This window comes from Panthera tigris, chromosome X (assembly GCF_018350195.1).
Source record: "Panthera tigris isolate Pti1 chromosome X, P.tigris_Pti1_mat1.1, whole genome shotgun sequence".
Taxonomy (NCBI): domain Eukaryota; kingdom Metazoa; phylum Chordata; class Mammalia; order Carnivora; family Felidae; genus Panthera; species Panthera tigris.
The window spans coordinates 87,852,644-87,865,671 of NC_056677.1; the positions used below are offsets into that span (position 1 = coordinate 87,852,644).

The 13,028-nt window shown below is 41.2% G+C and overlaps 1 protein-coding gene across 2 annotated transcripts in view; it reads left to right on the forward strand.

The window, feature by feature from the left end:
• MID2 (midline 2) overlaps positions 1 to 13,028 on the forward strand; it is a 97,845-nt gene that overhangs the window by 60,689 nt on the left and 24,128 nt on the right. For both annotated transcript variants that reach the window (XM_042975161.1, XM_042975162.1), the window contains exon 4: positions 12,236 to 12,343. In XM_042975161.1, coding sequence (XP_042831095.1) covers positions 12,236 to 12,343 — 108 coding nt within the window. The remainder of the gene's footprint in view (positions 1 to 12,235; positions 12,344 to 13,028) is intronic.

Here is a 13,028-nt window from a genome sequence, read left to right on the forward strand (position 1 = left end):
CATAGGAATAAAGTTCCTTGATAGGTGTATTTATGACTTGTTTTGGGATATGACACCTAAAGCACAAGCAACAAAATAAAAAATAAACAAGTGGGACTGCATCAAACTAAAAAGGTCTACACAGCAAAACAAACCATCAACAAAGTGAAAAAACAGCCTACAGAATGAAAAAAAAAATATTTGCAAACCATGTATCTTATGAGGCATTAACATCCAAAATACATAAAGAACTCCTATAACCCCATAGCAGAACTCCTATAAACCCCAAATAGCCAAATTAGAAAATGGGCAAAGGACCTGAATAGACATTCCTCCAAAGAAGATATACAAAAGGTCAGCAGGTACGTGAAAAGATGCTCAGCATCATTAGTAATTAGGGAAATATACATTAAGACCACAGTGAGATATCACTTCATGACTATTAGAAAAACCACCATCAAAAAGGTAACAAATGCTGGCATGGATGTGGAGTAGAGGGGAGCCTTTGTGTATAGCCCTTGTGTATAATCCCAATAAGTGGGATTATAAATTGGTGCAGCCACTATGCAAAACAGTATGGAGGATCCTCAAAAAATTAAAAGTAGAACTACCATATGATCCAGATGTATTCGGGAAATAGGGGAATGAAAACCCTAACTCAAAAAGATAATCTGCACCCCCATGTTCATAGCAGCATTATTTCCAATAGCCAAGACATGGAAACAACCTAAGTGCCCATCAATGTAGGAATGGATAAAGAAGTTGTGGTATATAATACAATAGAATATTATTCAGCCATAAAAACCAAGGAAATCCTGCCATTTGTGACAACACAGATGGACCTTGAAGGCATTATGCTAGTGAAATAAGTCAGAGAAAAACAAACACTATATAATCTCACAAATGGAATCTAAAAAAAAACCCAAAATGGAGCATCTGGGTGGCTCAGTCAATTAAGCCTCCTACTTCAGCTCAGGTCATGATCTCACGGTTTGTGGGTTCGAGCCCTGTGTTGGGCTCTGTGCTGACAGTTTGGAGACTGCTTGGGATTCTCTCCCTCTCCCTTAGCCCCTCCCCCATTAGTGTTTTCTTTCTCTCTAAAAATAAATAAACTTAAAATAAAACCCCAAACTTACAGAAAAAGAGATCAGAATTGTGGTTACCAGAGACAGGGGGTGAGGCAGTGGAAATTGGAGGAAGGTGGTCAAAATGTACACGCTTCCAGTTATAAATAAGTACTAAGAATGTGATGTACAACATGATGACTAGAGCTAACACTGCTGTATGATGTATAGGAAAGTAAAGAGAGTAAATCCTATGAGTTTTCATTACAAGAAGACAATTTTTTTCCTTTTCTTGTTATTCTATCTAAATGAAAACATGGATGTTAGCTGAACCTATTGGGATAATTACATATATTTTACAATATATGTAAATCAAAACATCGTGCTGGTATGCCTTAAACTTCTACAGTGATGTATGTCAATTATTTATTAATAAAATTGGAAAAAGTAGACTAGGGTATAGAGTGGGGTGTGAAATGAGATGCCACTTGAGCATCTGGATACATATTAGTTATAACTCCGAAAAATACATAGATGTTGGTTCATCAGGCCTGCTTAAAACATAGTTATAACTTCAGAAAACCATATAAATGTTGGTTCATCAGATCTGTCTAAAACATTATGGGACTTCTAGAGTTTTCTTTCTTTTATTTTAAATTTTGAAATAAGTTTTAACTTCACATAGAAGTTGCTAAAATAATATGGAGAGTTCCCACAAAGGATTCACCTACTCTTTCCCATTGTTAACATTTACATAATCGCATAACTACCATAACCAGGAAAGGATCACTGGTGTAATATTCTACCAAGCAAACTACAGACCTCATTCAAATTTCACCTGGGTTTACATGCCCTCAACCTTGTGGCGGCAGGGGAGGGCTCATAATGCTGTGAACTTTATCACATGTATAGATTTGTGTAATCACCATCATACTTAGACCAACAGTTTCATCACCCCCAAGAAACTAATTGTGCTACCTTTTTATAGTCACATTTGCCCCCGTGGAAACCCCTGATCTGTTCTTCTTCACTATAATTTCTGGAATGTTATGTACATGGAAACATGAAGTGTATAACATACTATGATCCGCTTATGTCCCTAATCAAAATGCCCCTGAGATCCATTCAAGTTGTTGTGTGTATCAATAGTTTTTCAATTTTTTTTATTGCCAGTGTTCTACAATTTGTTTATACATGCCCCCACTGAAGAGCATTTCAGCTTTTTCCAGTTTTTGGCTCATACTTATAAAGGTGTTATTGGGATACCTGGGTGGCTCATTTGGTTAAGCATCTGACTCTATCTCAGCCCGGGTCTTGATCTCAGGGTCGTGAGTTCAAGCCCGCACTGGGTTCCATGCTGGGTGTGAAGCTTACTTAAAAACTAAAAACAAATAATAATAAAATAAGGTGTTAATGAACTTTCATGTCCTTTTTTCTGTAGACATAAATGTTCATATTTCTATGGTGGAATCTAGAGTTTTAGGTCTTCAGAGTAGTTTAGAAGCAAGTGCTGTGCTTCACAGAGTGAAAAGAACATGAAAGATATGGCTTCAGCCTTGCTCTGTCATTGATCGGTAGAATGATATTAGGTAAGCCCTTCTTTCTAGGACTCAAATTTCTATATGTAGAGTGAGGGGCTAGGAACCTATGATTTCTTCAGTCTTTTCCATATCTAACAATTCTGTGGTTCTGAAGAGATAAAAAGGAGGTTTCTACCTTATTTCATAGAGGACTTCTAGCTTCTAGCTGTACAAGTAGCATACCAGCTACAAGCCTAGATTATTCCTCTCTCACTTGTTTCCTTGCATGTTCTAAACAGTTCCCTTGTGTGGAAAGAGAATATGGGTTTGAAAGTAACTAATCTTAGAAGTTATTTTAATATTTATTTTTGATAGAGAGTGTGTGTGAGTGGGGTAGAGGCAGAGCAAGAGAGAGCAAGAGAGAGTGAGAGTGAGTGAGAGAGAGAGAGAGAGAAACAGAATCTGAAGCAGTCTCCAGGTTCCAAGCTGTCAGCACAGAGCCTGACGTGGCGCTCTAACTCAAGAACCGTGAGATCATGACCTGAGCTGAAGTCAGATGCTTAACCGACTGAGTCACCCAGGTGCTGCAGAAAGTAACTAATCTTAATGCTACAAAGGCTTGGAGGTCTGATACCTGAGGAGAAAGGCCTTTAAAACTAACACAGAATTGCCACATGGCACAGGGTCATTCCTATGTCATGTATATGGAACGAACTCCTTCTGTTGCTAGTATTGTTGTTAGTTACACTCAGAGTAAAATAAACACGGAATTTGTGCGTGTGTGTCCATATGTATGTGTGTGCATGATGCATATTTTCTAAACGTTTCATTGTATACATTTTTATCCTATATATTTTTTCAAAAGTCAGGAAGTAATTCTACAAAATATTTACAATGCTTACGTCTAAGGAATGCGATTATCTTGGGAGCCAATTCTGAGATGAAAAGAACTATGTGAGCATAGTCTCTCTGTCTCTGCCTCTCTCTCTCTCTCTCTCTCTCTCTCTCTCTCTCTCTCTCTCTCTCATATACATATGGACACACACACACACACACACACACACACACACACACACACAATGGTTAGATCGTGGACAAGAGCCAGACTGCCTGGGTGTAAATCCTGGCTCTGCCATGTGCTAGTTATATGATCTTGGGCAAGTCACATAACCTCTACGTCTCGCACTTTCTTCTGTAGAATGGCAATGATAATAATGCCAACTTCAGAGGGTTAATAGGATACATAAATGAGTTAAAATATATGAAACAATTTGAAAAGTGCTTGTTGCATTGCAGGAAATGTGTCTGCCAGTCACTGTCTGTCTGTCAAGAGGCCTCCCACAGCATGGATCCCTGAGTGCAACATATTAGGACTCTTACACTTCTGGAAATGGCCTGGCTGCCACCTCCCCACAATGTACACTCCGTTTCTAACTTCAATAGTCCCACCCCCCACCCACCTTTACCGCTATAAACCCCTCACCCACTCCTCTGCCAAAAAAATTAACTTGGGCACTGAGGCAGAAGTTTGCTTAACTCTGCCTCAGTAATTTTTTTTCCTCCTAAGCTGTAGCTACTCCAGCAAGGGGGCCTAAAAATCCTATTAATAATTTTGCATATCCACCAGAACTTTAAGTGATCACCCTCCCCCCAAACCTAAAGAAACAGATAAAATCCATTTGAAAAACAGACCTATTTCATTTACCTATTTTTATGTAAAGCTGTCAGGACCATCTTTGAAATATTGTGTTGTTTTGCTTTAGAAAACAAGAAAAGATGGTCTTGTCTTCTTTTTCCTTTTATACTTTTGAACCTTCCTGATACAAGGGCTCTGGGGTGGTGGTGGTGGTGGTTGTGTATGTGTGTGTGTGTGTGTGTGAGTGTGTGTGATATTGACCTAGTGTGATCTGGATTAATAGCTTAGGGTTCCTGGGTAGCTCAGTCTGTTAAGCGTCCAACTCTTGGTTTTGGTGCAGGTCATGATCTCAGTTTCATGAGTTAAAGCCCTATGTCTGACTCTGAGCTGGCAGTGTGGAGCCTGCTTGGGATTCTCTCTCTCTCTCTCTCTCTCTCTCTCTCTCTCTCTCTCTCCCTCTCTCCCTCTCTCTCTGCCCCATTCCCACTTATGCTGTCTCTGTCTCTCTCAAAAGTAAATAAATCAATTTTAAAAGGCACCTTAGCTTAGATGCTGCCATCGTAGGTGCCATATCTGCTTCATAAACATTGTGGCCTCTTATTTTTTCCCATGTTTATTGAGATGTAATTGACATATAATATTGCGAAAATTTAAGGTGTATGATGTGATGATTTGATATACATGTAGATTACAAAATGATTACCACAATAAAGTTAGTTAACACATTCACCACCTCTCACAGTTGTCTTTTAGTCTGTGTGGTGAGAGCATTAAGGATCTATTCTCTTAGCAGTTTTCAAGCATGCAATACAGTCTTGTTAACTATAATCAGGGAATCTAATAAACCTGAACTCCTAGAAACAGAGAACATTGCATTTTCTTGAATGCATCATTTTAAGAGAGTAATGAATTCTTTGCAGCACAGTAAGGTGACAAAGCTGTTCATAACAACTCCTTGATAATCCATTAGACGGCCAATGTACCTCTCACTCTTCCTTCTCATTTCCTTTGCACAGAACGTGACTTTGCAGACTGAAGGCAGCCCACCTCAGCCACTTTTCTCTGATGTTGTGGAGTCTGAGAAGGTGGGGTTGGTGGTCACCTGACCTGCCCTGGGCGATAATGGAGAGTGAGAAATTTGCTGTGCCTTCCCACTTCCTTGAGTACTGTGCCTGCCTTTCCTCTCCACCTTGTTCTCAATTAGTGTGTTAGCTAACGATGGTTAAGATGTTGCTACAGTCTTAAGATCCTGAAATTTTATCCAGGTACACCTGAAGGCTCAGAATGACAGCGCAGCTCTCCATAGTGTATCTGCAACCTCCGTTTCTAGCCTTATTTCCCTCCCTTGCACCTGTCAGGATGATCTGCTTTATCCAAACATCCTCTACGTTCCCGCCTGTGCTTTTGTTCATGCTATTCATATCCTTCTCTTGGCCTAGAATTCTCTCTTTAAACCTCATTTCTGTGCGTCCAAGTCTTGCTCATCCTTCAGGACCAGCTCAGCTACATGAAACCTCTAATCCCCTGATTGTCCTTTGCCACAGGCAAACTTTGTTTTCTCTTTTCTGTGCCCTTGAAGAGCTTTGTTTGTATTCTGCTATATTGCTTGTTCTGCTCTTCCTTGAATTGTAATTAGTTTGATTCGCACTCATCTTCTCCACTAGACTGTAAGTACCTTGAAGGCAGAAGCTGAAGTCTTTTGCATCATTCTGTCCCACACGGGAATCCACATAGTGCCTTGTACACAGTGTGGGCCCTCAATAAATGTTTGCTGATAAAAACTTCCCCCAACGATCTTATTGCTGGCATTTCAAAATCTTCTTGTGGGGAGATCTATTTGGGCAGAAGATTTCAGGGAATGAACTAGGATGGCATTGACTGTAGAGTGGAGGACCCTGAGATGAAGATGCCAACCTGGTGTGCTATTACCACATAAATGAATTTCACCTGAGTCTGGGTATAGGGCTCATCCACTACTTCATACATGCTGTTCCACCTGAACAGGAAATCCCAGCTCCTTCTGAACTCTTGTGCAGTCGTCCGCATGACTGATGGATGTGACTGAGCTGAGGAGAGTGTGTGAGTGAGGAAGTTTCTCATGGGGATGGGTGGAGGGAAGGCTGATGCACTTTGAACCCAAGAATAAAAGACCTATAGAACAAGCGTGTGGGAGTTGGCCCAAGAAAACTATCAAATAAGCTTGCTGAAAGAAGCTCAGGGTAAAAAGGTCTAGTCCATTTACATTTCAATACAGAATAGAAACAATTGCCAAAATAACTTTTTGTGCCCTCTTTTAAGCCTTTGCAACGTGTGGCTTTTGTGAACTCCCATATACTTATTTCCTTGTAGTGACCAGCATTAGAGTCCTTCTAATGGGATGTGTGTGTTTGTGTCAGGGAAGGGTGGGGATTAGGGAAGACTAGGTCTGACTGTGGGTTTAATCTGTTGGCTGGGAAGTAGGAAGGAACTTTGGGAAACAGTAGATGGGCAGTTGGATAAAAACGTGCAAGTCAAATTCTTGCTGCCTTTTGGAAGAAAGAAAAGAGCACAGAGCAGGAAGCGGACCTGGTGACCTAATAGGGAGGCCTGTGTTCCCTAGGGCTTGGGCCTTAGAAGACTCCTGCTGAGAGTCAGTCTTAAACATCAAAAATTCCTCCATGCCCCCGCAAAAATTGCCCTTTTTGGGGGGTGGAGAGATTTATACAAGCAGGTTACCAAGATTACTCTAATGGTGTTTTCAGGGAGGATAGATTTTTCCACAGATGAAAAGCCTGTCAAACCCACTAACCCAAACCAAAGAGCAAAGGCCAAATAAAGATGTGGAATCTCCCACCAGCAGACCAACCTGCCTGTCCACCAACCAACCAAAAGTGCTTATTAAGATAAGCCTGGTTGTTTTCAACTAAGGGTTAATAAACAAGTGAAATATGTCAGTGCATTTTCAAGGAAAACTGCAGACAGGGAAAATACCAGGGCTTTCAAGTACCTTCCAAGCAATTTGAGATGTTTTATTCACATCATGAAGACAGTTTTACCCTGGAGTATTTCCTGTTCGGAAAACATTCAAGGAAACTACTCTTTTGGGCTGCTTCTTGACATGGAAAAATTTTAATGTCACTGCTTTACCTTTCATTTGGGATTTTGCCTCTTCAGCCAAATTTCTGCTACCTGTGCCTGGCTGTTTTATTTTGCCCACTGCAACTGTCCAAACCGCACCCTAGCTCCCTCACTTCAATCTACATTTTCTGTACAAAATGTGTTTACCATAGTACATTTTCTAATGTTTGTCATTCTTATTCTGATTTTTCATTTTACTAAGTCAATCAGTAAATGTTGTGTGTAAGGCATTGTGCCTGTTACAGCAGGAGAAACAAAGTGACATAAAAACTTTCCTCAAGGAACTTGCTGTCTAATTGAAGTTTTGCAAGCGAGGGAGTGCTTCTCATATTTGACCTTTCCTTTTGATTCCTGTTACCCTCTTTGGCTAGACCCTGTTCACATCAAAATCATTTCCTAAATTGCTTCCCCAGCTTACCATTACCCCCAATCAAATCAATCCCAGGTCATCTTTTTTAAGAAAAAGTTAACTTGATGATTGCCAGAGGAGGGGATGGGGGGTATAGACAAAATGGGTGAAAGGGAGTGCCGGGGGGGTACAGGCTTCCAGTTATGGAATGGATAAGTCACAGAGGATGAAAGGTACAGCATAGGGAATATAGTCAATGATATCATAATAGTGTTGAATGGTGATGGACAGTAGCAACACTTATGGTGAGCACAGCATGACATATAGAGTTGTTGCATCACTGTGTTGTACACCTGAAACTAATGTAACATTGTGTGCCCACTATACTTCAATTTAAAAATGTGTATTTTTTTATTTTTATTTTTTTAAGTTTATTTTGAGAGGGAGAGAGGGAGAGAGTTTGTGTACATGCATGTGGGAGAGGGGCAAAGAGAGAGGGAGAGAGAATCCCAAGCAGGCTCTGCACTGTCAACACAGTGCCTGATGCAGGGCTCAATCCCATGAACCAGGAGATCATGACCCGAGCTGAAATCAAGTGTCAGACACTTAACCCACTGAGCCACCCAGGCACTCCCCCCAAAATATACGTATTTTAAAAAGTCATTCTCTCACCATCCTACCCTCCTCCCCCAAAAAATATTTTTCAAAGATACCATGTTGTCTAATGAATAAGGTTCAATTTTGTTATCTTGGCTCAAGATTTCTCTCCTTTTTACCTTTAAAATCTAAGTCCTATCCATCTTTAAGTCTCAAGTCCCACTGCATTCAGGCATCTTTTCTACACTTCCCCCCTGAGAGCAATCTCTCCCTTCAATTTCTGTAGATTATATTCTACATCACTCATTGGTACGCTACCTTGACTTGTTTGTTTTATATGCATGCGGCTTTTCCCTGTTCAGATTGCAAATTTATTGGGCCACCTGGGTGGCTCAATCAGTTGAATGTCCAATTTCAGCTCATGGCCTTAATCTCACAGTTTGTGAGTTCAAGCCCTGCATCAGGCTTGCTGCTGTCACCCTGTCAGTGCACAGCCCGCTTCATATCCTCTGTCTCCCTCTCTCTCTGCCCCTTCCCCACTTGCACTCTCTCTCTCAGAAAAAAAAAACAACAACATTAAATATTACAAGTTTATTGAACGCAGGGCCTGAATGTAATGTATTACACACAAAAGATGCTTCATACATGTTTGATGATGAAGATGGTGATGATTTTTCCTGATTTCAGGGTATGTATAGGATGGGTTATGAGGGTGGGTGGCAAAGGAAAGATCCTGAAGGTGGGGAATGAATTAATAAAGCTTTTACAGTAACAGTCCAAAAGGGTGATAAGGGCTTCAGCTTATTGATTCCTTGGCTCAGAGCCTCATTGTATTGCCAGAATAAATTCAGTGAGTTTGAAAAGAAAAGAAAGAGTAGGACTTTGGTACTGTTGTGAATTTATGTGGGGGCTGAGAGAGAAGTAGAAGTCAGAAGTAAGCCAACCTGAGTAACTCCAGTAATGATAATAGCATTAGCAAAAATGAAAGAAAGAAAAAGAAAGAAAAAGAAAGAAAGAAAGAAAGAAAGAAAGAAAGAAAGAAAGAAAGAAAGAAAGAAAGAAAGAAAGAAATCAGAGGTGGAAGCCAGATGTAGAGGGAAGATGATGAGTTTGTTTTTAGACATACTGAATTTAAGGTAACTTAAGTAACCAAGTAGACATGTCTAGCAAGCAGTGAGCTACTCCCTACCCCCATTTGATTCAATACAACAAATATTTACTGGACATCTACTGTATGCTGTCACTATGTTAGAGATGCAGTCAAATAAGACACTATCCCTGGCCTCCAGAACTTATGTTTGAGTGGGGACGACAGACTAACAAATTCCTACAGTATAAGGTAGTAAATGGTATAATTGAATTATATACACAGTGCTATGATAGCATAAATAGGGGATGCATTTGGTCCAAGCAGATGAGAAAAAGTTACAGAAGTGATGATTTTGGAGCAAGGCCTGGAAATATCGGTGGATGTTTGTTCAATAAACTAATAGGGAAATGAATTTCCAAGTGAATGAAGTCTCAAGGAAAGGCACAGGGTGTGTGGCACCCCAGGGGAACAACAAGTGACCTGGAGTGACTAAAGAGAATGGGATAACAGAATAAAGATGGGGGCACCTGCGTGGCTCAGTTGGTTAAGCGTCCGACTTTAGCACAGGTCATGATCTCGTAGCTTGTGGGTTCGAGCCCCTCATCAGGCTCTGTGCGGACAGCTCAGAGCCTGGAGCCTGCTTCAGATTCTGTGTCTCCCTCTCTCTCTGCCCTTCCCCTGCTCTCTCTCTCTCTCTGTCTCTCTGTCTCTCTCTGTCTCTCAAAAACAAATAAACTTTAAAATATTTTTTTTTAAAGATGGATGGAGCAAAAGAGGTGATGGTTGTCAGAAACTGGACAGGAATTTTGTTACATTAGCCTGGGGAGGCAGTCTAGTGTGATGGTTTGAAAGGTATGAACTATAGTGTCAGACTGCCTGGGTCCAAATCCCATCTCCACCACTTACTAGGTGTGTGGCCTGGAGTGAGTCACTGAGTATCTCTGTTCTCAGTTTTCCCATCTATGAAATGTGGCTGCTGGTACCTGCCTCAGAGGATTGTTTTGATGATTGAGAGAGCAAGTGTATGTAAACTGATTGAGGTAGTGCCTAGCATATATTGAGTGTTATGTTGGCCCAAGGGCTAAATTATAAAGAAACAAGGCACTACACCATTGTGTCCTACATCATCAGCAGGTTCAAAAGGAAATTATAAATGGGAACTAAAGTTGACAGATACTCTAAGCACGGATCCAGGGCGCACTAGATGAATCTCCTGTTCTCACATGAGTGGGAGTTTCTTGCAAGGGTGACATATCTGCCTTGGAAATGTAGATCCAATTTAGGGAAGGGGTGAGGAGTCTGAGAAAAAAAAATTACATTGGCCGGAGTGGGACTGTTTATTCCCAATACATGGAAGCTCTCATTATGGCATTCCCTCTGGAAAGTGGAAATAAAATGAAATAAGGTTGAAATACCACCAGCGTATTTTATTTCAGTTAAATAAGCAACCAAAAATTGGCCAGCGGGGACCTTTGAGGGCAAGAGAGGAGGCAGCAGGGTCCAGTGACAGGCATTTTGCCAGGTTTGGAGTAGGTAAAGGATCCTTGAGTAGACTCTTGGAATGATTGTGTTTCCCTGTGTGACTGCTCTGTGTGCTGCTCACATGGAACTGAGCCTCGTCCACCCACCCAGCCAGGCCAGGGGTTTCACTTGACAGAACTGAGTCTGAATTCTGGTGTTACCAATGACTAGCAAGTCACTCACGTTGTCCAAGCTTCAGTTTCTCCATCTGTGGAATGGGAATAAAGGTGGCTCCTATATTATAAAGTGCTTATGATAATTACACGAAATAATGCATCTATAAAGCATTGGAACATTAAGTGCTTAAATGACATAAGTCAGTTCCCCTTCCTTTGCTTTTCCACTTGGGCAACCCAGAGATGCCCACTCTCAGTTCAGCCCTGCTGGGCACTTCCTATCATCTAATGTCAATAGTAGTAGAGATGGGAGAAAGGAGAAATCAGGATACAGAAAGACAATGAAAAACGGTGGCTTTTCTTTTTTACAACCCCACTCTGACTTTGCAGTGGAGATATTTTGATGTAGCCAGTATTCCAAAATAGAAGAGGTATTCAGATACTGGACAGCCTAAGGTGAGAGGTATCTACTAACGCATGATGGCAAAAATGTGAAAATATAGCTACACATGCATTTCTCTAATGTGAAGTTATAGCTGCACGTTCATATGTTTTAAATTTTTTTCTTTTTAATGTTTATTTATTTTTGAAGGAGAGACAGAGCAAGAGCAGAGGAGGGGCAGAGAGAAAGGGAGACACAGAACCTGAAGCATGCTCCTGGCTCTGAGTTGTCAGCATAGAGCTTGATGCAGGGCTCGAACCCACGAACCGTGAGATCGTGACCTGAACCAAAGCTGAACACTTAACCGACTGAGCCACCCAGGCATCCCTCGTTCATACATTTTAGAATTAGAAGGGAACAAGGAAAGTCGAAACCATTGTTTTAGGATGGTAGAAATCAATTGTTGGCGATGTTATCTCAATATTACTGTGCCTGTGGAGAGGGATCCTCTTTTCCTAACATACTTAAATCTCCTTACCGTCTTTTCAAAAGAACAGCAGGAGAATAGGGTGCTGGGGTAAAGGGAGTTGCACAGTGGGAATAACATGCCCCCATCTCATCTGTCCTTCTGCCCAGCCTTCCATTAACCATCATGATCTACCAGAGGCCGGAGAGTTTCCTATCTGTGGTGCTTCAATGCCCTTGCATCATTAATATCATCATCTCTACCCTTCTTCTAGGAGTGGATCTTATGAGGGAGGTATGGAAGAAGTTGTGCATGCTTAGCTGTCAATCCGAACCTTTGAGAGGCAGCAGGGGACAAAGGCAGCAATCACTGTGTAATATTCTGGACTTTCTTGGCAGGTGAATACTGCTATGCATGAGGCAAAACTTATGGAAGAATGTGACGAGTTGGTAGAGATCATCCAGCAGAGGAAGCAAATGATTGCTGTCAAAATCAAAGAGACCAAGGTAATTCACAGCCGCTTCAGTGAGACCAAGGCAGAGTTGACTTTACAAATGTCAGAGTTTCCTCCTGATGATTCCAGGGTGAACATGGATCGCGAAAATAAGAAGAAAGGAGGTGGTAGGGAGGGAGGCAAAGAAGAAGCAATGTTTGACCTTGTGCGATGAATCCAGTAAAAATGATGGCAGTTCTGGGGTGTTGGAAATGTTCTATATCTTGGCCAGGTTGGTGGTTACATGGGTGTTTGTATATACAAAAAAAAAATCATTGAGTTTTACACTTCAGAGGTGGGTGCTTTACTGAATGTGTTATAAGTCAACCTGAAAAGAAAAAAGAAAAAAAGTAATGGTGGAAATGAGGGTCAGAATTATGGAAGGACCAGGTATGCTAATATTAAGGACTTTGGGCTTAATCTAAAAGGCATTGGGAAACCATTTTAGTTTCTTAGGAAGGGAGAAGACTGATCAATATGGCAGAGGTATGCAGGATAGATCAGAACAGGATGATACTGAAGTAAGAGAAGCAAGTTAAGAGGCTTATGGAGTGTTTCTTTTTTTAACTTCTTAATGTTTATTTGTTTTTGAGACAGAGTGTGAGTGGGGGAGGGGCAGAGAGAGAGGGAGACACAGAATCCGAAGCAGGCTCCTGGCTCTGAGCTGTCAGTGCAGAGCCTGACATGGGGCTTGAACT